Here is a 25,600-nt window from a genome sequence, read left to right on the forward strand (position 1 = left end):
CACATCCAGTTGATTATTAATAACCAATTTAATTCAAAAGCTGCATCTCCTCTTTTCAACCAAGCAGTAGGCAGCGCTGACCCAATCAAACGCTGAGGACCAGGTACTTGGCAAAGACATCAGTGGAGCTGCTCAGCCAAGGGTCCAGTCAGCCTGGCTGATGTAGTTCAGCTCTCAGCTGATACAGCAGTATATGTGAATGCAGCTAGAACATTTTCATCTACAGCTGCTCTTCTTTCAAAGTCCACATCCCATTCTGTTTCATCCCATATACCCTACTTTGTTGGACCCCAAGAAAACAGAGCCTGGTCTGAGAAGCAAAGCAGCGATGCATTGGTTTCACTCTTCTGAAGTGCCATCAATGATGTGCTTGAAGGAAAACGGAGAAAATTTGTACCCAGCTCCCACGTAGAACTTGTTCTGGAACTCCACCCTGGAGAGAAGCAGAGAGGGGCATCAGTGCTGCCCGCAGGCAGGACCTACAGCCAGCCAAGAGGCTGAAATGTGGCACCCAAGAGAAAAGGGAGGCCATGAGAATTGGTGGCCTCTCAGCCAGGAGTGTAAGATCCTTCTGGAGCCTGCAGTGAGACACACAAGGAACCCAGGAAGTGACCTGGCATGCATCAGCTTTGATTTTCCATCAGTCAACCTGGAAACACTCCTTGTGAGGCCAGTTGGCAGGAGCTTGCCCACTAAATTGCTTCTAGAAGCTCTGAGAGCTGGTAAACCGCCTGCTGGCTGCACACTCTGGGGGAGACAGGTATCTCCCCCTCCCTGCACAATGACAAGCAACTGCACCACAGTTTGCCTTGGCAGCATTTGTGGTGGGACATTACATGGTGAAAAAGGTCACAAGGACTGACTGAGGTTTTCAGCAGGTTTTACATCCCCAGTTGAACTCCTGCTGCTGTAGGTAGCCCCCAGAATTCTTGTTTAATGGTAAACCTGGATAGGATACACAAGAAGTGGTGTGGCTGTGGTGCCTTCAGGTGAAGCATGAAGGTCAAGGTGGCCCTGTGTGTTTACCAGGACAGAAATTCAGGTTGCCATTTGCCACACATGCCCACAGCCACAACAGGCTCAGGAGGACAGGCAGGTTGCTCCAGCAAGCAGCTCAGAGATGGGGCAGGGAGCTCTGACCTCCCTTTGGAGGAGTCTCCCTTGCTTCCTTTGCCAAGGTGGACTGATGTCCTAGTGCATAAGTACTAGCACAGAATGTCTAATGCCAGCTTGTGTGGCCACCTGTTTCCACAGCCTGATCCCTCCCAGAGACTGCTCCAGGAAAAGCTCCGAAAGACCACACTACCTACCAGTGCAGACGCAAGGCGTGCAGAAAGGCTGAGAGCCCCTCCATGACAAGCAGGATGGCTACCGTCAGCACTGCAAATGCCGCAAAGATGATGAAGATGATGATGAGGCCTGCCCAGCCGCTGTTGTTGAACCCATTGTGCATCACCATGGTCCAAAGGACCTCTGACAGTTCTGCAAAAGTAAATAAAGGGAAAATAGTACTGAGCAACAGCTGTGGACAGACACAGTACATAGTCTGGCAGCTCACCCATTTTTCCCAGTTAGATGAATTGGCCTAGGATGAAAAGTACATGACAGTAACCATGTACATGAGAGTAAAATGTACATGACAGTAATCATGCCTCTCCATGATGACTGGGGAAGGAAAGTGGATGCAGACGGTTTCCCATTGCTCCTTTTCACTTTGTTAGAAGTGGATGGTGCTGTTTTGGCTTAGCTTTGCAGCACAAGTCCATGAAGCATACTACCAAGACTGTTGTTACCCTGTCGTGATACAGTCATCAGTTTAATTTGCACCTCTTTAACATGGCAGATTGGCAGTATCTGGAGCCTTCTAGGACTGCCTGCTGCTAAATCCCAGTGAACACGATCGATTGACATAGTCAATACATGTGTAGATTAGTTTACAAGCTGTACTGATTGATGCTAGCTAAGACCCACAGGAGACAGGTAATTCCCATTTGTTCTTTCAAACCACTTCTCTTAGGGTGTCATGGAGAAGCTGTGGTGGGGGAAAAAACAGACAACTGGTTGGTCTTACCCAAGGAAGGCTGTACTAGTATTTATGTTGCTTGCATGTTCTTAAAGAATTTTTTTCCTGCACAGGTTTATATCAACATAGGCCAGTGATGTGAATATCTGACATGTCCATCTGACAGGTCAATAATATATTCCTAACTTAACTAGCCCAGTCACGCAGCATAGAGTAAGGAGTGAGCAATTTTCCTCTTATGATACAGACAAAGCAAGGACTTAGCCCAGCTCCAGGTGCTCCAACTACCAGTTTAGCTTTCCATTTTGCCAGTCACTGGTCCTTGAGCCATGTGGAGATTCCATGACCTGTTACTTTAGGTAACAACAGATGCAAGAGATCCCTTGAAACTGCTGCCCTCAGGAAAAATACTCCTGTCAATGCCAGTTTGTGAGACTGCAAAGGAATATGGTGGTTTTCCAGGCAGAATTCTGACCTAACAAATTGGACTGCCTTTAGCTAAGCTTTTTAGTTGGTTTATTTTATTTAGATATTTATCCTCCATGTAAAGCTAATGTGTATTAACTTCCACTCAACTCCTACTAAGCTCATTTCTGTGCCAAGAAGTACAGCTCACCCCTGTCAATCTATGATGCGCCACCCCTACCCCCCACCCCCTTTTGTTTTCCTTCTCTCGTGTGCACAACTCTTTAGGGCAGGCACAACTCCTAGCCAGAGGCAGTACAGCAATATTGATAAAAAACATTTCAGAAAAATTAGAGTGGTTGAAAATCTGAAGTTCCAGCCTGAGGCAATTTCTAGTATTTGAGCATTTGTTTTTATCTTAAATCAAGACAAAAGACATTGAAATGTTGTACGTTTCTCATGGAATGTGAGGTTCCACTAAATGTTGCTGGGGAAAAATCCCAGTGAAAATGACAAATGCCAAGAGTTCTTGAACCAAAACTTTTCTTTCTAGTTTGCTGAATCAAATAAAAATAACTGTTTCAAGTCATTTGGACATTCATCTGCACAGCCTAAGGCTATAGCAAGTGCCTCTTGGGAAATGAAGCTATGGTTTCCATACTGCTTTTACCTCTATGGACTGGACTACCCATTTAGACTGCACTTCCCACCATGCCACACCCCATGAGGACTATTCCAGAGAGGTGGCTACAGAGCAGCATGCAAAAGGGGCCCCAGCCAGTAAATGCATTCAGGAGCTGCCTGATGTATAGCTGTCAGAGATCACCACTGGAAACGGAGGTGGCCACCATGAAATGCTTGGATTGATCTGACGTGAAGGAAAATATCTCGAGACGCAAACGTCCACAAAGAGAACTTTGATTTCATGGAGAAATTCCCAGCAATAATCACACACCAGCAGAAGCAGTGATCGGCATGCAATTGCTGGTGAGGTAACTAACAGGCAGTCAATCACTCACGTGCATGGGCTAAGCTCAGTGCCCAGAGCCGCAAGTAGGATGCTGTGTTGGAGATGCAGCCAAGGCAGTATTCAATGGTGTGGATAGCTTGGTGGACAAATGTGTCTCCAAAATTGAACTGAAAAAACATAAAATCAAATGCATTTTATTAGTTCTTAGGTCAGGACTTCATGGTTAACCGAGCAACACTCCACCAAAGACTCTTCATGTTCCTCCCTTTTCCTTAGTATGTCCTGAGCAACACACAGATAGTTCCCAGATAAAAAGACTGCTTTGAAAAGTGTCAGTTCTCTACGATCTTCCCATACATTCTCCCCAGAGAAATACACTTCCAGTAAAAAGCATATGTTCAGGAACAAGCTCATATTCCAGTCTTACAATTTCAAATCTGGAATAAGATGGCAATCCAATTGCTATCAATCTTTGTGATTTCTTGTAGAGACAGAAATTCTTATATAAAATAGGGGTTTTCAGACTATCTGCCTATTGGCATACATGTTTTGGGGGACATCACTGAATAAACACATCTTCTAAGACTGTGAAGGTTCCCTGTGACGGAGAACAGTCAGCCATATCTACAGTCAATATTGTTGGTAATCCCAAGTGCTACAAACACTTTTGTCACTTTTTTAGCTGTGTTGCTGCATAGTGCAGAAGGCCTTGACAATATCTTCCAAAGGAAGATGGCCCTAGCCAACACTGTACGCTGCCAACTTTTCAATGCTCCTTTGTAATTTAAAGAAAGGAAAACTCACTGACTCTTGGGAAAGGTGTGACCTCTGGGTGCAATGTGGAAGCGAAGCACCCACCCTGGGGAAACGAAAACTTGAGGTTTGTAAAAGCTTGTGGTTTGCAAGAATGCCTGTCCTCACCAGGCAAAACTAAAGGAAAAATTTAGAGCAACTCATTCTATTAAAATTCAAAGCTTACTCTGTTTGGAAACACAAACTGTTGCAACTGTGTGTCTTGGAATCTTGGTAAAAAGAAGGGCTGGCAACTCTGCAAAAGCCTTCTCCTTTACTTTGTGTCTTCTACTACTGTGTCTGTCTGAAATGAAAATTTTTCTGCCTACATTTTCTTACCTCTTCATCATCATCCTCATGTTCTCCATGGCCACCACTGTGGTCTCCCTGGGAAGCTTTCTTGGAGTGATTGGTCTCTGGGACATCCACCTCATTTTCATCTCCAGGGCTTCCTGAGATGGCTTGAGATCGAATCTTTCAGAAACAAAATATAATATGTCTTTTGTGTCATGCTACAGGTTGATAAGAAAATGAAGCAGACCGTGGCACAGAACTCCATCAATAACCTCCTGATGAGTAACATATGAAGGACCAGATCACAAACAGGAAGACAATTTCAACAATTGTCTGTCATAATGGACCACAGAAACTGAGTACTTCTGCTGAATGGCTAATAATATTTAAATATTTTCCATCCTAGAGCATTTTCCAGTGATTCTAACTAATTTGGAACTAGTTTCTTGTCTCACAATGCACCTTTTATAGCCACCATGAGAAGATCCATCGCTTTTGGCAAATGAGAAAACTGAGGCACATTAAAACTGATGATCTCAATTAGATGGGTGCAAATCAAAGGAATTAGCATCAAGTGAAAGGGAAATGGAGCCTGAAAGGATCAGCTGACTTGATGAAGGTCACACCGCTCCTGGGATACAGACAGAAATACAATTCAGTTCTCTTGATTCATTTTAAATTGACAAAAATCTCATGACAACCCATCTTCTCTCCATAATTATTCTTCACAGAACTTTTTCTAGAGGCCTGAACCACCTGATCTGAACCTCACTCCAAATGACAGCATAGCATAAAAATAGCCCCCCATTATATGCCTATAACAGCCCTATTATGCAGCATAACCATACACGGACCTCACAGCTTCTGTCAGGTTCTGTCCTGTCACTCTTTATAGCTTCCAGCAGGTTTCATGGGCAAGGTCTCATGATAACATACTGTTTCCCACTGCAGCAGTAATCATTGTCACACCCACTTTGTCTTTGCTTTACCTGAATGTCAGCATAGAGAACAGACTTTGTTGCAAACATATAAATCTGGGTAAATGTAAGGTGTGATCAGACAGCTAACATATGAAAATTAGGAATGGAAATACAGGAGCATAATAGGAGGTGGGGAAAAGCTGTCAGATGTTGCTAGCATAAGAGCCAGAGATGGAGTCAGCCACGTCAAGATTTCATCCAAATCCCAGAAGAACGACAAAATAAGAAATTACAGCACGGAGGCAGGGCTGCAAAGGTCTCCCAGGGATCTGGTTTTCAGTTATAGGTCAGAAGTGACTGGGTTGGAAAAGGTCACACAGTGCAACCAACATGTCTTTCTTCAAATGGAAACATCTGTGCCCTATAAAAGGTACTCCAGGCACTAACTCCAACTATAAAGAGAAGTAAATCCTGACAGACAAGTAAAGTCCTGTTAGTGTAATAAAGGACAGAATTAATGAACAACTGGGAAATTGCAGCTGCTGCTGTTACGTGCTGAAGAGCTGGGCAAACCACAGAGCCCATGGAGGCCTCCGTTAATGTGAAAGCAATCTCTTAGGGAAGAAAGCACTGCTGGAAAGCAGGCAACAGCTTTTAAACCAAGCCTCTCCTACAAGCAGTGTTGATCTCTCTAAGGCCAGGAGTATCACAGATGCCTCATTCCTACAGAGCAGCCAACCACTGGTTGGTGGTGGTTGTGAACTGGGAACCGAGGTCTTTGCCTCTGTTGGCTTTACGGGAACTGAAGTCTTTCTAAACCTTCTCTGGTTTTGGATATGACACTGGAAAGAGATCAGTGTCAGCCTAACTCCTCTCCCAACAAATAGGGTATGGTCTTGTGAGCAAAGCTCCTGCTTCCCATCCAGATGGCTCAGCCAAATGTCCATACACATGCTCTCAGCGCATGTGCCGTAAAGCACAGCTTGAAATCACCGGAGAAACTCTGAGATCAGAGAAAAGCAGAATTAGATCACAGCAAGCAGTCTTGGGGGTCTGACTCCTCAGCTTTGCCTTTGCTGTACTGAATCCCCCTTGCCTGATCCGCTTCCCTTACCATGCGTCGTGCTTTCTGGTGGTTGGCTCGGAGGATGAAAGGTTTAATTAGGAGCATCCAGGGAACAGCAATCAGAGCAAATATGACCAAGAAACTCTGCACTTCTTTCTAAAAGACAAAACATCAAGAAGAGCAAAAAGCTACTTTACTTCCTTTAGCCATCTATATTTATGGTTAGAAACCCGATTCTACAAAATGGTATTTCTTTATACAACAGATATATTCCCTGTATCGGTTCAGTCTCCTCTGTTGCAAGGACATGAAAATAAATGTGTACTGCTTAAGGCTCCAGAAAGCACCGTGAGCTAGAGATGGTTGGAAACTTGGAAATGAAAGGCTTTCATGTTGGAAAGGGTTAATTTGGCAAAAACCAATGTTACTGACTGCAGCCTCGCTCTCCAGTGTCCCAAGTGAAAGTCCTAACTGCTGGGTGAGCCAGTCAGTCTGCCTTGCTTTGATCAAAGTAGAAATGCCACAGTAAGAGCCAAGCCATTCAAGTCTTCTCCTGGAAAGCAGGGAATCCAGGATTTGCTCTACATTTGCAATTCCAGGAGGGAATTGAATCCCAGTAACTTAGGTTTGATAACACATTGCCCCCGCAATATAAGGTGTTCTGTTGCAGTATCTCACCCATACTGCTGTGCTAACATAACTTTAGGTACTTTAAGAAAAACAAACAAACAAAAAAACAATCAAAGAAAACACCAAACTACAAGTTTTGCACTTTTTTAAAGCTGGCTCAGATCTCTGATCATCTTATAGTTGGTCCATACAAACTTTGCATTCAGACTACCCAGGTGGATGGCACAGACAATTACTGGTGGGGTGAGGGAAAAGGAATATGATTAAAAAATGACCGTCTTGGAAAGGCTTTGGGTTGTTACAAAGGAACATGTTACCCAATGACTTTTTGAAGGCTGGGAAAACTGTGCTTTCACAAACTCCCCTGCAGCCTTTATGCAGTTATTTGGAACTGATCAGGGTTCTCTACTAACTCTGTCTTACCAGCAGCCCTAAAACTGAGCTCATGTTGAAGTGCCGGAGTGTGCAACTGTATAGATGTAAATGCATACATGTGGTTGGAGGCGGCATTTGCTTGCAGGTTCTTCACTGATGCTGCTGATGTAAAATCAAGCAAGAAAAAACATAATCCATGTTCTGAGCAAATAAATAGAGATGACTTTGAAAGAAGTTTTCTCTCAGGGGAGATTTTTTTGCTTCTCGGTTTGTTTTTTTTTTTAAGTGAACTCCCCAAAGGAGATATTTCTGACAAAAACCTGCCAGAAAATCCTCTAGCTACTTCTATTTTTTAGCTGAAAATATAAAGTTTTCAAGTTTTCCAATGAAGAAATAAGAAATTATCAAGGAAAGGAGAGGCTTGCTTTGTCTCTAGCGTCATGCCAAGACTTCAGAACACGCATCTGCAATACCCAGTTTTGCATCTCTGATCACCCTTCTTCCGCCCACCCCCCCCTCCCCCCTGCCCCGAAACTATCTTAAACTGCATCACCATTCTTGTAAGGACACTAAAAATGAGGTTTTCTCTGCATCACTGATTGGTAGCTTCTCTGTCCTACCTGTCTACAAGGCGAACATGACTACCAGAAGAACAAACTTCTCTTATGTGACTGACGCTTGTGATTGAGCTTCTGAGCCTGTTTACCATCTTTATGCCCACTGTTCTCAACACCCACTGCAAATCCAAAACCAGCTACAGGGGATTCAAGATGCTTGATCCATACCTGATGCAGATATAATGGAGCATTTGAAGTGTCACTGTAATTGAACAGAAACATATTGATGAAGTGGATGAGGATGCTTGGTGCACTCTGGGATGAGTGGACATCAAAATGACACCATTTGAAAATAATCATGAAGACCAGGTAGCCAAAAAGAGAGATAATAAAAATCATCTCTGGAATGAACTGAAGGATAATGTTTATGTATTTCTTGAAGTAGCTGGAAAGAATCAGAAAAGATAACTGCAATTAATACAGTAGGTATTAGAAAGCAAAAAAAAGAGTTTATCCAAGAGAATATCTGCAATGTGATGGCCATCCTTCAGGCCTTTGGACTTAGCACTCAGTACCAACAACGGTGTGAGTCAGTGTACAAGGCAGTTCTACTCGCACTGGGGAAAAGGCAAAATTCAAGTCATTGGTCCCAGATAAGAGGCTTTCTCTGAATTAAAGGCACTAGTTTTGAAATACAGGCTGAGAGAGCTGGGGTTGTTCAGCCTGGAGAAGAGAAGGCTCCGGGGAGACCTCATAGCAACCTTCCAATATCTGAAGGGAGCCTACAGGAGAGCCAGAGAGGGACTCTTTGTCAGGAGATGTAGTGACAGGACAAGGGGTAATGGTTTTAAATTGGAAGAGGGGAGATTTAGATTAGATATTAGGAGGAAATTCTTTACTGTGAGGGTAGTGAAGCACTGGAACAGGTTGCCCGGGGAAGCTGGGGATGCCCCATCCCTGGAAGTGTTTAAGGCCAGGCTGGATGGGGCTTTGAGCAACCTGCTCTAGTGGAGGTGTCCCTGCCCATGGCAGGGGGGTTGGAACTAGGTGATCTTTAAGGTCCCTTCCAACTCTAACCATTCTATGATTCTATGAAATGAGGACTTGTGTGCTGTCGCAACGGGTTTTGTGAAACAAACTTACATGTGGTTGAAGAGACTGAGTATCACCCCAAAAATCATGTGCACAATCCCTATGACAACTGACATCTTCATTTTGTAGGAGTTCAGGAAAGTCAGCTTGTTTGATGCAACATTCCAGATCTTTCAGGAAAGGAACAGAGAGAGACAGAAGAACAAGGATTTCAGGTGTTTGCTCAATAACAGATTTGTGGAAGTTGTTTTTTTGACACCATCAATTTACTCCTCCCAGTTCTAGTAAGAAGAGAAAAGTGACAGAAATCTAGATGTTCCTTATAATACTTCTCATTCTGCCAAGCTTCTCATCTAAAAGGTATAAAGTATTATCCTTGTTTAACAGAAGAAATAACAAGGATTTGAAATGATGTCGTGACTTTCCTTCAGATCTACAGAAACTGAAAAAATGGCTGGTAGCAGAACCTAGATCTTTTCAGTGTCATTCCTTGTCCTTAGGCCGAGTCATCTCCTTTAGCAGAGGCGGAAAGCCATGAGAAAATCCCTCCTGCTGCTATGGAAATTTGTTCTACCTTTACCAAAAGAAGTACCGAGGGCAGAGCATGTTCAAACATTTTGTTTGAACAAAAAACCAGATCTTTGGCCATGGAGATCAGATTATTACCTGCCTCTCTGCAGTAACTTTTCAGCTGTGTTAGGACAGTACCTACATGCCTCTTCTTAGTCCTGCCTTTATTACATTACAAAGCTGTGAGTTTCCTTCTCCTTTCTTCTAAAATGTCCTAGATCCCAAATTCTTCTGACCCCAAAGATGGTAAGTAGGTACCTCTTTTTCAGACACTAAGCATGCTACCTGAACAGAAAAGAGGGAAATCAGGACTATTTGGAAGGCAGGACATTAGCTTATGTGCCTTTGTCTGGCATGCTTTACCTCTTCTATGGCTATGGAAGAGACTGCCCTCAGCTCAGGGTGACTCTTTCTTTTCCAAGATGTACCTCAGCCATCTTGCCAGGACTTGCAAAATGCAAAGAGCCATCCATCCTTCTGGGCAGATGAGAGGGATAATTTCCACAGAGAGGGCCACGCCAGGGCTGGTGCTTTCCAGTCCTCCCGTTCCCTGCCAGCACTTCTTCAGCCATTCTTCCCTCCCAGACAGGGCTCCCAGCCTCTCAAGCAGGCAACAGCCAGGGTGGAAGAGGGTCTAACCTGTGTTAACTTCATTTAGGGACGTGTTGGGGCAATGTACAGAAAATTCAGCTTCCTCTGTCATGACTTCCTGAACTGGACTGCCTACATCCTGGGCAGAGCTTTAGAACTGAGTTTGTGAAAGAGTTACTACAAGGTCAATCTATTTGCAAGCCAGGGGAAGCCAGTGTTTCTTTGTGGGATCAACTGAAATAAGAGCGCATCCAGCAGGACAGAGGTTAATTGGCTGATATGAAGATTGAAACAGGAAAGCTTGGTGTTAACAACTACATTTCAATATGTGATAAAGAGAGAACGACAAGAAAAGAGAAACAGGACACAGAGAAGAAAATGTGGGTAAGTTAACTAATACTGGCTTTTACTTCACACTTCATATAATAGATAAACTGCATGGAACTTGGGACTTTGCCTTCAAACTTGTGAACTAGCTCTGGAATGGGTTAATGGGTTTCCTTATTCAAGTAAGGAAACTGAGTCCAGAAGGCTGTTGACAGATTAGAGACTGCAGCACAAGACCAGTCTCCAGCCAAATTAAAGTTCCTTCCTGATTACCATTTTGCTTCCACTTGTGCAAAAATGTCAGAAATATATAACCTGGATTGCCAAGGAAAAGCATTACAATGTCTATGTAAAGAACAGGCAAAGAGCAAGAAGTGAAAGGCATGGCTTCAGGAGAGAGAGCAGGGAGCTACTGACGTGCCCGATACATAGAAACAGGGTTGAAATACAAATTATCTTAGAGAAATTTAATTTAATTACCGGATCTATTCCAAATGGGTATGGGTTGCCAGAGTAGACTCCTGGGACTGCTGGATCCAACTGCAGTACCGTATTGTCCAGAAGCACATCCTTACTACAAGAGAAAAGGGAAATGACCTTTGCACCTTAATCTCACTGTATAAGCCTATGGTATATATTTATGTGAGATGTGCTACCACGTGATATCAGTCACCGACTCCAGCCTTTCTGTGAACCGTTATCCTGGGCTTGCGTGCACATGCATGCATACACATGTGTGTGTAAATATGCCCTGCACAATGACAGTCTCCACCACAATGGTAATTCTCTATACATCAGCCCCGGACACCTGCAGATTTTTATGCATGTCAGTGCCTGAACCAACAGGCGTGTTCCCAGGGACTCTACATTTCCATTTCAATAGTGAGTTCATCTGTGTGTGTCAGACAAAAACCTCTGATTCATTCATGACTGCATCCACAGCAGGGAGTTCTTCCCTTCCCCACACAGGCAGTCACTGTGTCTTTCCTTCAAAGCCTACGTGCTCCATTCAGTGTGTTTTCACTTGTTTCCCACATTTAGCCACTTACTTCCAAGTGCTATTTTTAAACATGGGGATGATATGCCAGGAAGAGCCAAAGATGTTGAATGATTTGGAGAAGCAGTCATTGTAGATGAAGCCAGTGTACATGGAGAATATGCCCATGAGCAAGATTAGGTAGCGCCCACTGAAAAAGGTGTTCCAGATCTGCAGGGGGAAAAGGCAATGCCAGTGACCAAAGTACCTGCAGTCCCATCAAACAGTGGCCCTCAGTCAACAGGAGACATGATTGTATTAATCTATGTATATGCAATTATTCATGGGAAACTCCGGGTCCCTTGGGCCCATCCAGGTCTCTGTGTAGAAGTAGGCAGAATAACTTGCCAAATCTCTGCCTCATGAGCATCTTTGAAGGATCTCCACTCCACCTTTGGGAGGCTGGATGCCCCCTTTAGCAAATGGGGATGATGAGGCTTTTCCTATGCTGATAGCATGCACCGGCTCCCTTGGTACTCACCTCATTAGTGCTTTTCTGGGCCAGAAGGCTCTTCTCATTAATGACCATCCACAGTGCAAAGCCCAACATGACAGCGCCATGACCACAATCCCCAAACATGACCGCAAACAAGAAGGGGAAGGTAATGATAGTGTATGGAGCTGCAGGAAGGAAAGGACAAGCTGAGCTCCTCCTAAACAAAAAGGCCTCAGCAGAGAAGCAGCCCACCCCACTGGACCATTCCTCACAGCTGCTGCTCTTAAAGGCCTCAATGATCTCTTCCCTGCCCACCAGCAGTCAGATCTCGTGCAGAACCAGCTTTATCATCAGAAAGATTGTACCATTGTATAACCTACATCTTCCTTGCAATTTTAGCCTTAATTTCTTGTCTCACCATAATAAACACTATGCATAGGCAATTGCATTCTGTTTTGCAACAGAATAACATACTTGAAATTTACTATCATGTTTCTCAGTCTTCTCAGCCTCAACAATCTAAGTTCATCAGATCCTTTCCCATGGGCACTCATTTCTAGGTTCATTTTCAGTGGTCTCTTTGAGATTCTCTACCATTTTTCTTATACATTCTTTCTTTTCTCTACACTTTTCTTATATCCTTTTGGCCTTCTTTTGCCTCAGCACGAGCTCAACTTATATTTGCCTTGAGAGCTTAGGTCTTTTCCTCAGAACTGCTACCTCACCATGTGTTCTCCATCCTGTATTTGTGTAGTTCATTATTCCTGCCACAGCCAATCACTGAAGACCAACGGCCAAATTCTTTGCCTGAGAAAATCCTTGCTTATTCACCAAACAGTATCAGTTTTTACCAGCAGAAAACATGGTTCAGATTCTCAATCAGAAATGAGTGCATGTTTTAAGATTGTGATGGAGCTCAAAGGCTTTACTTTGGCTCTAGCAATCCAGGTGCAAGTAGCTGAGTTTCTCACCTGGGTTCATCTCCCTGTAGTTGCCCACACCGTATGCATCCACGATGTTCTGAAATCCAGCTGTGAACTTGTTGGTCCTGTTGAAAGTGGGTGGTGCCATCCTAGTGTGTATGGCAGTAAGGATGGGGGCGATAGTAGAGCCACTGCGCTCCTGCAAACCCAGTAGCAAGGACAGACACAGTCAGGGTGGCTAGCAGAGAAGAATCGGTCCCACAGCATCACAGTCTATGTCCAAACATGCACAGGCAGAAACATGAAAGCTGGGCTCAAGAGTGTTATATCTCAACCCTTTTCCTAATATCCAGATTTTTCCATTTTCTGTTCTATTGATTTGCTCAGGGAAAGCTGCCAGTACTGCTGACTCGTGGGTCGATCACAAATCTGCTAAGATTTAATGCTGACCTTAAACTCCCCGAGGCCAAGCGATCATGCGACAATCTCAACTTTAATTAAAACAGAAAAGGCAGCCCAGCATTACAGTGACAGACAGAAGTCTGAACATATGCTCAACATATAAACATTGCAGTTTGGGTGAGAGCTTCAGGGACCCAAAATGTTAGACTCTTACCATTCCCTGATGGAGGGCTTTTTTTATCCGGCCAGCATCAGCCACTGGGAACCAGATCTCTGCAATGACGCACTGCTGAGTGACGTCAATGTTACAGCAATTCAGGATGTGGTAGATGGCCTTGATTTTCTTCACCTTGATCCCCCAGGACCACAAGTTGGCTGCTGCCTCATGCAGCAGTCGCTGGCGGTGGGATTCAGTTTGGGTTATCACCTGTAAGCACAGCACAGGCAGCACTCAAGATAGGAAGGCATAGGTGGCATGATCTACCCAGAAGCTATTTGGGGAAGGCAGGTGGAAGAGGGTTGCAGAAAGGTATCAGTTTGTATGAATGTATGAGGCACCCTGGAGGGCAGTGTGTGCAGGTCTGGATGCAGGAGCACTTGACACCAGGTGCACAATGGTGTTCACCAAGGACTCTCCCTGCATGGCCCCAAGCTTCTGTAAGTGTAGAGGAGACCACCAGGAGTTACTGAGCTGTGGGATTGGCTTCTTACCCAGTTGCTTACAGACTGGTCACATCTCACCATGCACTCCCACCCTGCCATCTCCTGTAGGTAACTCTGTGCCACAAACTTGGGACACATTACATCCATGAGCGTGCTTGCACTGCTAGAGCTACAGCTCACAGCCCTGGTGGGACCTCCATGCATCACGTGGCCACCACAGTGCTGCTACATAAATAAGCGATGGAGATGGTAACATGTTAGGGACATAACATGTTAGGAATATAACCTGTGTGGCCTATAAGCTCTGAAGAAGTCTAGTCTAGCTGTCCACAATGCTCAGGAGTGAAAGTCAGTTTGGAAGCAGACTTGCATGAAGGCTTGGCAGTCACAGACATTCACAGAGGGGGTGACAGCAGGATGCCAACCACCTGTTTGCCTAGGCCACCTCAAGAAAACAGGGTGTCCATTCCCTCCTGTCTCGGGACTTGTGTGTGACATCATGTGTGACAATAAAAAGGTCACAGGGAGGAGTCCCTCCAGAAGGTGTGAAGTCCTGGTACAGTATATAGATATACAAGCTACTAAGCATCCATAACAACTGAACTTGTAATTTTCAGCCCTGTATTAAATGTTGGAGTAAAGGGGTTGGAGACTTGTACTTCTACAACAGCAGTCTTGGCTTTCCACTGGTAGTGTGACAAGTTCCCCAAGATTTCCTCAGTAAATAAAATCTAATTTAAATAGAAAAGAAATCTTAAAGTCCTTTCTGAGCCTAATATAGTTGTACTACAGTTGTGACTGTACAACTTTGTGAGCTGCTGAGGTAAACCTGTAAGAGCTAGACGAAAACCATTTAGGATAATATGCAATTTGGTTAGAATAGCTGTAGCCTGCTGATGACCATAGATCCCACCCTGTAGCCCCATACCATAAGGTCTAAACCTCTGACCTCTGCATGGCCAACAGCAGCAAGCAGTTTTTGAGCCCCCTGCGTGGGAGGCTGTACCCCAGAAGATCCTGAGGGGTGTAAATGGTCAGAGCACAAGCACTGGCCTCTGCAACTGGTGGGGGGACCTCTCCTGGGGTTTTGCTTCGTCCCCAGCTCTGCACACCCAGCTCCCAAAACAAGCCTGGGATGTGGCCATAGTCACAGGCTTTCAGACAGGACAAACATCTAGGTAGGTCCCACTTGCAGGGTTCAGACCCCAGTAAAGCTGCTGCCACTTACTGTGTTTAAATCCTCGATCCTTGTGTTGACTCCATCAAGCATTTCTCGGCGCTCGGTGGCAGACTCTGGACAGGGATAGACTGTGGCACGAAATCTAGCCTCAGTAAGAGAGAAGGGAGAAACACCATTTATTTGACTGACTTCTTCTTCCTCCGGACTCTTCTCAGCTCAAAGGTGGGGAAACCAGACTTTGTTCCTCACCCAGTAGTATACTCTTCTTGCATACTACAAACCTGTGCCTGGTCTCCCAGAAAGGTCCAAATAGGTTCATTTATCTCTTCATGAGAAAAAGGATTCCTTTGCCTACTCTAGCTGAAAAACATGCCCTGTCTCAGGTGAACCAAGGCACATGATACTATACAGCGGTCAGTGCTAATATGTAGGCACCTTCCTTATGCCCACAAGCTGCTTGCACTGCAAAGAACCACAAAAAAAAACCCCATCCTGGCAAAGGCAGCCCCTTTAACACAGTAGCCAACAGATGTCCCTCTTGCACTGAGGCTGGAAAAATACCATGTCCCTGTCTCTGCACTACCCTCTCATAGGCACTGGGGGAAGTCATCAACTGAGCTACGGCTGCACAGCGAGCAAACACCCTTCATGCGTGCAGGCTGTGTAAGAAAATAACCCTGTAAAAAAAAGAACAACAATCCACTGCATTTCCGTGATAAAACAAAAGGAGGATGACCATACAGCTGGCTTGTGGCTTCTGGTCCACTTGTTTGGGTAGAGAGCTTGGGAGCAAGGGAAGGATGAGTGAAGTTTTTTAAATACCTGAGAGTGGTATCTGTTATGTCAGCTTACATGTGGCCAGGCCAGTGTAAATGCTTTTATAGGCTTACCCCCAAGGCTGTATATGGGAGATTCACATGCTGTGTTTAATATGGTATAATAAGGACTAATGTGGGCTTCTAACATGTGAGCGAAGGTCTTATATCCATGCAGGTGTTGTAGACTGCTTCATCTATAGTATGAGACATGACCTTCTCCACTGTGGTGTTGTAAAGCCACGATATGAACCCAATACAGCAAATTAGAAATATGTTGTGTGTCTCTCCAAAAAGAATACAGCTACCTGTCCTGCCTGCAAAACAAGTCCCAGAGTATACTTCATGCACGAAGAGCAAGTACAAGGAGTTCCCACCGGGACCTTGCACATCACAAGGTGCGCTGCTGCAAGGCTCTGCACCTACAAGCTTTAACTGAGCTGAGGTGCTGCAGTAACGAAAATAGCAGGGATCCCTCCATTTTTTCCTACTCAGTTTGTTCAGTGATGTCTAGTGCTTGTGCCAGCCCTGCCACTTCAAGGGCATTATAAATGTCATCCTTCAGTATTGCCCCAAAAGCTCTGCAGGAAGAGATCACTCGTCTTTACAGAGTGGAGATCTTCTGCCCACCACCTAAGGCAGCACACTTCCATCATCCTGCAGTGGCGTTACGCTGAGTTAGGGTTGCTGGGGGGGCTGCCTTTCTGCACATGAGATGAATTAAAAGAAGAGGTAACAGGGTCATAGGGGTCTATCCCTGTTTAAGGGACAAAAACGTGCATGCTCTGTGTACAGATAAGCATCATGTTCTGGCTTTGTCTGAGCACAGAATATATCGCCACCTGCTCTCCAAAATCAGTTCCAGCACACACACAAGTGAGGACAATTGCAAATTGAACCAAACACGCAGCAGTTTCCTAGAGATCAGCCCAGAGCTGTGTGTAATGACAGCACGCGCTCTTCAGCTAAACTTCCCTTTCCAGAATTGAATCTCTCCTCACTCAACACCTGGTATTCGTTTCCAAAGGTTATTCACCCTACCTAATTATTTCCATCTTCTTATTCTTCACAGCTCTTAGTTCATCTTTAATAAGGATTTTTAATCAAACTTGAAAGCTTATTCCTCCATGCTGTACAGTTCCCCCGTTTCCAATAACGTTATTGCAGCAGTGTTGCTTTGATCTTTTAACAGCCATTTTGCATACTGAGTATCAGCTTTGCCCTAATGGCACAGACATCTCTGAAAGCTCCAGGAGAATTCAGCAGGGAATCCTTACATTGATAAACCCAGTTTAGTATTCACATTAGCACTGAGGCAGCCGCAAGAAAAAGGAGGAAAAGAAAAATTCTTACATTTTCCTCCTCCCTGCTCCCTCTACACCTTTCACTAATAAATTTGTGCATGGACTTAATGCTCATGAAATTGGCAGACTAATGTTACCAATTAGAGTCAAGCAGGGACTACAAGCGTTACCTGAGGCACACTGCTCTGCAAACAAATCTTAGCCTGCCTTGCAGGAGACTGGCTTATAGAAGTCCCACAATTTTTGCAGGATATTTACTTGTCATGAACGATGACTTAGTGCTAAGCAGAAATGTCCTGCTGGGGTTGGAATGACACTGCCATCTGCTTCAGGTATAGTTAACCTGGTCCTTAAAGATGGACCAGACCAAACTGTCTTGACCTGTGTACCAGGGATGGCTGATGGTCCACAGAGCACTCAAGAAGAGTCATGGGTTTTATACACTTAAAAAACTGCCACTCAGCAAAACATCTGTATATATGTGCATATTAACAAGCAAAAAGCTTGAAAGGAGAGAAGAAAAGACATAAAGGACAACTTCAAGTTTAGCCTGATTAGCTGGCAATAAACAAAACTTGTGCGCTCACACTGCAAAGGACATCCTGAGAATTTGTCTTAGGTAGGTATGCTTTCCTTCAGTTACAAGAGGCTGAGCGAAACCAGTCTAAGTTCCTTTCTATGAACCTAGCACCACATACATACACACCAGCTCGTAACAACTTTGCACTTCATGGCCCACCCTGCAGGGATCTGCTCACGCTTCCAGTGCTGCCCGGCTGGCCCCACGGACAGCATCGGCTCCCAGCACACCTCCGGCTGCACCCTGCTGCAGAAGGTCGTGCCTCCGGTTTAGAAGATTCTGGGTTCAATCAATAACAAAAATGCTGACAGACAGGCATGGAATTGCCTGTTTTTTTACTCCCACCCCGGAAAAAAATTGTTGGCCTTTTGACTGCAGGGGATTTAAAATGTTGCAGGGGAAAAAAAAAATAATTAAAAATCCTCCAAGATTAAGCACCTGCAGCACTCTGTGGGCAGCCCCAGCCAACTCTAAATGGCAACTCGCAAGGCCATCAGCACAGGGGCAAATGCAATGGAAAGCGTTCACCACCAGCAACTGCCCATGAGAGCAGAAGGGGAGAAGGGTATTGAACAGCATCTAAAAAGCAGGCAAAGAAATGGGACATAAGCGGGAAGTTGTAATCCAGAAAGAGAGGGAGAGTTGCCAAAAGCTCAAAGATCACTGGCAGCAGAAGACTGATCCTGCACAGTGGTGATGGCAAAACTCCCTGCATGTCTGAGGTTCAGGACTAGAAATCAGTGACTGATACCTGTGAGTCTTCCCCCAGATGTCCATGCTCCCGTGGCTGCTTTATAGAGAGAGGTGCCCACCTCAGGAGGGCTGAATTGCTCTCGGGATGAGCATTGCCCTCCATTGCCTATAGAAGGCATCTTTGGAGGGCCTCATTTCTAGTGCAGGAATTGCTAATTGTCCCCAGGGGTCTGTCACATCATGGGGCTGAAGTCAGTTCTCCCGGCTGGATGAACTGACCTTCCTGCATTTATTCTGATTGAAGGCAGGACATAAGGAAAGACCTGCCCTGAGTGCACATATCGGGCAAGAGCAATTGCTCACCCCCTCCCTGCGACCTTCCGCAGCCTGGAGGCACTTGGCTGGCCCCGCTTGGCCAAGGGGTTATACCTGAAATGGATTCGGTGACAGCAGACAGATCTCCTCATCAAATCTGATTTATACGGCAACAAAGCCCATCGGTCATCAGTGTTATGAAAGAGTAACAAAATATTCGACCTGAATTATCTTTTCAAGATGCCTAACAGGGTGGAAACAAGTCAGGCTGTACAAAGCTTTCATTTCTCTTATGGGCTCTGTCTCTGATTACACAGATACTGTCCAAAGGCCTTGGGAAAGGGTTGAATAAACTACAGCATCATCTTTTTACACTGGAATGCAGGAAGGCTTGAGACCAGTTTGGGGATTGCCATGTTCGGAGTGCCCATGTTAGTGCCCTGGTTTTCAGGGGACATTCTGAGTATTTCTTAAAAACCAGTCCCCTTTAAGATGTCTCAAGTTAAAATCCTAGCAGCTGAAGCTCCCAAGATCTTTAAGTCACTTCAGAAAATTTAGGACCTCGATTTCCAGGTGCCAAGGTGACGGATATCTTTCATGATTAGGACCAGCAGACCTGAGGAGTGGAAGGGAGCTCGGTGGCAGAGATGACAGCTGGAGCATGGACATCTAATCTCTAGCTCCAAATCCAGCCAGCCCAGCCTGCTAGGTAAACATCTCCACAGGAGTCACTGTGGTTTGCCCACCAGCCTGCCTTACCCATCACAAATCTTCTTGATTTTTTGTTTAAGCTGCTCTCCTTGATAGAAGATAATGAACACGTTCTTCTTCACCTCTTCTCTCTGCAATGCAATTCAAGCAGAATTTAAAGCACCCAGAGGAAAGAGTTCAGCGTGGAAAAGGTGGTGGATTTTTTTCAGCAGCCTCTTCATTGAGTTGTTCTTTTCTTCCAGCCCCAGTTTTCCAGCAGCAATATTTTCCCTAGGTGCTGCCTCATGGACAAGGTACAGGCAGCAGCTCTGGGTTATGGGGTAAGGAGCAATGTGGAGCTGAGAGGTAGGGGACAGGAGGTCCACCAGGGCACAGGGCTCACTCCAGAGACAACAAGGGGAATCAACCCTCTGTGGCCAGCCCCAGGCGAAGACATCCCCAGCCCACCTCCCCAGTGGTCCCCATAACACAGCTACCCTGCTAAGACTCACAGGCAGTTTAACCAGGGGGGACAAAGAAGCCACCTCGATAATGGCAAAAAGGGAAAGCAATGTCAAAAAAACTTCTCCCATCCTCAGACTTTCCCACTTTTCTTCTACAAGCTGCCTTCAGACAGCCACCTCTGGCAAAGCAGCATGTGCTGCAGCATGGCCAGGGTACCAGTTTGGTTTCTGCAGGTTGCAGTCATGCACGAGGAGCAGCATGAAGCAAAAACAGGTTGGTACCTACTGTCATGGGGTCCTCCAGGGGGGTGTCCATTTCGGTGTACCTCAGGTAGATGTTTCCCCTGCAGGCTCGCCACAGTAAACGCTCAAAGGGTATCATCCTTTCCCTCTTTATTACCCCTGCTGTGAATCTGAACAGAGTTAAAAGATAAATAAATTTCAAGCCTATTCTAAGTCTTTTAGGAGCTGTAACACACATGATTTTACAATCTCTTATTTTCTAGTCTGTGATAACCAGGGCTATGCTGTTGCTGCTGGCAATTCGAGGAAAGACCTCCTTGCTCAAGCCTTAATCTACCAGCTTTATCCTGTTCTTTCTTTAAAACATTGTAAGTCCTCCCCAGATCAACACAAAAAGGAGAAGAGACAACGCTGGCTAGAAACAGAGGAATGGAAAGATGCCTAAAGTCTCATGAACAGATTGTGTCTAAATGACAGAGGTAGTAGGTAGCATTTTTGCGGTGTTGGTTTAGCTTTGCTCCCTCCTGTTTTCCTTTTCCCAGAAAGCATCAGACTGCACCTTTGAAGCGCACCACGACATGCTGGTATACACCCACCAAGGCAAGCCCTATGCAGGCATACGCTTTACTCATATAAAAGTCAAACAGGACTTCAGAAATACAAGCATAAGCAGCTAAAAACACTGGTCTGGGAAAACACCATCAGCCAGTTTAACCAGACCTAGCTGGTGTAAACACAAGGGAAAGTTGTTTGAGTCTATGCTGGCTGCTGAATTACCATCAGCATTATGCTTAGTCATGTTTCTGCTCCCCTAACTCTTAACTTTAGTCCCCCTTTCTATTGCAGACAAAGTCCACTGCAAGAAATCCCATGGCTTTTTGCTGTGGTTAGACATCCATCCCTGAGGACCAGGCTGGGAGTCAGCTGCCTGATACCAGAAGCCACAGGTAAGATGTTGTAAGATTACAATTTTCAATCAATGTCTACTAAAGATTCACTGATATTGGTGGACTGGAAGTAGAAGGCCATTTGTCCCACTGACCCACAACCCGGCAGTAGTTTTGATGATAACTTCAGAGCACAGTCCCTCTTTCACCTTCATTACACAGCTATGCTGAATAGGCTGGTGAGCAACCTCTGCTAAGAAGCTGAAGGAAGTGTACCAGTGTCACAGCAAAGCAGTGCAGGTGGGAAGCCTGGCCAAACTGGGGCCATCATCAATACACACCCCAGCTTGGCAGCTGCAGCAGCAGGAGTGCTTCTCAGCTCCAGCAGTCCAGATGTGTCTTCACTGAAGAAATCATCAGGCAGATTGGTCTCTGCCTGGAAAACATTAGTTTTAAAAAGTATTCAGCCTTGCCAGTTTGAAAACTATTTTCACATTTTTCTCCCCCACAAAGGTAGCTTTCCACAGACATTTAAACAAAAAGAGAAAAAAAAAAAAGGTAAACTATATTTCAGCAACTGAAAAGCATAAATGGCATTTTCAAAAGAGGTCTGCAAACCAAGTTCTTAAGACCCATTGGCTTGCAGAGTGATGCAGGCTCCAAAGTGATTGAGGTGCTTTTGCAAACATATCTGTCACGGTTTAACCCCAACCAGCAGCTAGGACCACACAGCCACTCACTCACTTCCCTCAGCTGGGATGGGGACAAGATCGGAACAGTAACAGTGAGGAAAACTCATGGGTTGATATAAAGACAGTTTAATAGGTAGAGCAAAAGCTGCACACGCAAGCAAAGCAAACCAAGGAATTCATTCACTGCTTTCCATGGACAGGCAGGTGTTCAGCCATCCCTGGGAAAGCAGGGCTCCATCACGTGTCACGGTTACTTGGGAAGACAAACACCGTCACTCCAAATGTCTCCCCCTTCCTTCTTCTTCCCCCAGCTTTATATACTGAGCATGGTGTCATATGGTATGGAATATCCTTTGGGTCAGTTGGGGTCAGCTGTCCCAGCTGTGTCCCCTCCCAACTTCTTGTACACCCCCAGCCCTCACTGGTGGGGCGGTGTGAGGAGCAGAAAAGGCCTTGATTGCTGAGCAACAACCAAAACTGCCAGTGCGCTATCGACACTATTTCCTATGCCAAATCCAAAACACAGCACTATACCAGCTGCTAGTAAGAAAGTCAACTCCATCCCAGCTGAAACCATGACAATATCTTACTGGCTTGTGATAAAGACTGCTGGGTTTTGATTAAAAATCAATAACAGCAACACACACCAAGTGAAAACGTCAGTATTTTTAGGAACCTTCCATATCTCTGTTGGAAGAGCAAAGAGGCCTCTCACCTCAAAGAAGTCCTGGGTTTTCTTCAGCAGATGTTTAAGCTCTGTCAGCTCAAGGAAGTTCTGCTTCAGCGTTTGCTGGTTCTGGTTGGCTTCCAGCAGTTCGGCTTCAAGTTTCTCCAGCACCATCTGTTTAGGGCCCAAGCACATCCAGAAAAGCTCTGAGGCAGAGCAGTGGCCTTTTACCAAGCTGATACTAAATCTCAAACAATAGATGATTGGTTTTTCTTCAAGGGGGAATATAGAAATATTCAATGAATGCATCAATTAACACTGAGTTTGTAGGAAGATATTCATCAATGTTAACACCTCATTTTCCCATTGCCACATTCCCTATTGGGTGGTTTGCCCTTTTTTGGCATTAGAAACAGAGCTCATGTGACTGAAGCCCAGGCAGGTAAGTGGGTGCCTGATGTAGGTGCCTCAGCCTCTGCGGTTCCCCAAAGGATGCCCCAGACCCCAGGTGCACTGGCTGGCAGGCTATTGAGTACAAAAGGAGCCTACAGCAAGGCCACCAGCTTAGATTCATTAGCCATAGGCCAAAACTTAGGTGAGGATGCGGGCCCAGGAACACACCACAGAACCACCTTGTCTTGAAGCTGAAGCCCTTGGGAAACATGATTTTCCTTCCTAGTCACCTACATGTGCAACATTTACAAATGACCCAGTAGGGAAACTTAGCTTCCAGCTGGATTAGAATAAAGCAATCCCTGCGCATCCAGAAGCAAGGCACAAATACTTGTGTAAAGCCAGAATATTACTGTATGACAACCATACTCCCACCAGGACAGACAGCGCTGGGGTTGTTATGCCCTGAAGTCTGTTCTAACATCAGCTCTCCTGGTTAATCAACAAAAGCCTTATTCTCACCTAGAGGATGATGATGAGGGGGTTCTATGGGAGTGATAAGTTGGATCAGAGCTTTCATAGTGGATGGTAAAAAGACTGGACTCCTTCAGGAACATGCAACATAAGACCAGCCTTAACCTAACTGCTGAGACAGCAACTTTGGGAACACCTCCACAGGCAGGGAGAGCTGTGCCAGCCTCAGTTACTGGGTCCTTCTTTGCAGGGGAGGGCTGTAGCAAGCATGTTACCCAGATACCCCAGCACACATCCCCTTCCCTCTCTTCTTGGTTCCAGATTCTGTACCTCCATATCAATCATCTCCCGAGGCAGGGGGGTCTCTGGGTACTTTTCTAGTTTGACTATCTCAACATTGTCTTCCATCTCTTTTTCCAGAAAACCTGCAAGGAAAGGACACAGACATCTTGATACAGGGTCATCCCTACTGCATCATCCTGGTCACCAGCTGCTGGTAAAACCCCTGCCAGGACATCTGGCACTGAGGTATGACAAGGGGCAATGATATACTAGAGCCATCATAGAATCATAGAATGGTTAGAGTTGAAAGGGACCTTAAAGATCACCTAGTTCCAACACCCTGCCACGGGCAGGGACATCTCCCACTAGACCAGGTTGCTCAAAGCCCCATCCAGCCTGGCCTTGAACACTTCCAGGGATGAGGCATCCACAGATTCTCTTGGCAGCCTGTTCCAGTGTCTCACCCAGTGCATATACACAACCATCAAGAATTGAACACCTAGCAGCCTCCTTTCTCAGTGACCTCTCTTGAAGTTATGGTGGCCACTCCCACCACCTTGCCCTGGACAGCCCTCAGCCCTCACTCTGTTGGCACTGTACCTCCTTGCCTGAGGCAGTGAACAAGGCAGGCAGCAAGCTCAGGCTCCTCTCCTCCACTCTAGTAATGTCAAGTGCTGTCACAGTGGCTATAGTGGGCACTGGTGTCGTGGTGGGGGGAGTGCAGAGCTCACCGAACACACACCCATGGGACACCAGGCCCCCACAAGCTTTGCTGCTCAGGTTTTAAGGATTTGTCCGCCGGATGAAGCCCTTGGCCCCAGGAAGGGTATGCCAATGGCTGGTGCATGGAGGTAAGAGTCAGGTTATCTGCATTAGCCTCCTGCCCAGCCCCACATTTATCTTGTGATATTACATAAGCTAATTAACCTCCTTTCAGTTCAGTTAACCATTTTCAAAACAGGAACAATAATTTATTGCCCATATGGGGCAAAGCAGTAATTAGCTGATGCATGCAAAACATTTCCAGGGGCTCAGATGAAAACATCACCATTTTGCCACTAATTCTGCCCCACAGTGTGAGAGCACTTAACAAAGAAATAAATCCCACACCACCAGTTGGCGGGAAGCCGATTGCATTTGACAAGCGTTTACTTACGCAGGATCCTCTCCAAGGATTCGCACCTTCTCACTTCATTCACAAACTTTCTCTGGAAGCTGTTCACATTCATATTCAGCTAAAAACAGGAGGGAAAAAAAGCCTGGGGCTGGAGGCCACATGCTGCCGTGCTCGTTTTTAGCATCAGCAGAGAATGAACGCCTTCGGTGCAAATGACCAGCACCTCTGCATCTTACAGACTCCTAGAGGCAGGGCAATATCATGGCTTTCCTTATGGCCAAGGACATCATGGCCTTACCAGGATCATTTCCAGCCAGCCTTGCTGTGACAGAAGGAGTCGTGTACTCTCATGGAGAGACCCCCCGTTTTCTGGTGGTGGAGGGAATCATCCTGAAGTTGTGCACAGAGTGCACAAAGCAGTGGGTGGGGACTCAGGAAAAGGTTGGGTCTCAGCATGGTGACTGGCTTTCAGATCAGCTTTGGGAAAGTCCCGCTCTCTCCACGGGCTTTTTGATCACCCTGCAGGTAGACGTCCCCCCAAGTGCTTTGGGGAAGGACAAACACACCCCAGGGCATGCCTCTCCCAGCTCAGCATGCCAGCTGGGCACTACTCACATCTCTGAACTGGACCAGACCCAGCTCCCCCAGCTCAGCCACGCAGCAGTAGGCAGCCTCCACCTGCAGGAAGAGCTGCATCAGGCTCATCTCCTCGCTCCGGAAAACTGAGGCCAT

General features: G+C 45.7%; 1 protein-coding gene across 2 annotated transcripts; it reads right to left on the reverse strand.

Annotated features, from left to right (window-relative positions):
• Window positions 1–339: 339 nt before the first annotated feature.
• On the reverse strand, window positions 340–25,600 carry ATP6V0A4 (ATPase H+ transporting V0 subunit a4). Of its 2 annotated transcripts, XM_074169126.1 has the most exons (20): window positions 25,484–25,600; window positions 24,908–24,986; window positions 23,800–23,894; window positions 22,651–22,776; window positions 21,585–21,679; window positions 20,400–20,526; window positions 19,719–19,801; window positions 15,301–15,394; window positions 13,624–13,836; window positions 13,056–13,206; window positions 12,130–12,269; window positions 11,662–11,819; window positions 11,093–11,186; window positions 9,176–9,294; window positions 8,261–8,477; window positions 6,519–6,626; window positions 4,530–4,664; window positions 3,448–3,565; window positions 1,311–1,482; window positions 340–433 (listed from the first exon to the last, which is right to left on the reverse strand). In XM_074169126.1, exons 1-20 carry the CDS (start codon window positions 25,598–25,600, stop codon window positions 340–342), a joined length of 2,535 nt encoding a protein of 844 aa, XP_074025227.1. The 2 variants fall into 2 exon arrangements, with proteins under 2 accessions (XP_074025227.1, XP_074025228.1); XM_074169127.1 differs by lacking the exon at window positions 4,530–4,664.

Source organism: Numenius arquata, chromosome 2 (assembly GCF_964106895.1).
Source record: "Numenius arquata chromosome 2, bNumArq3.hap1.1, whole genome shotgun sequence".
In the NCBI taxonomy this organism is placed as follows: domain Eukaryota; kingdom Metazoa; phylum Chordata; class Aves; order Charadriiformes; family Scolopacidae; genus Numenius; species Numenius arquata.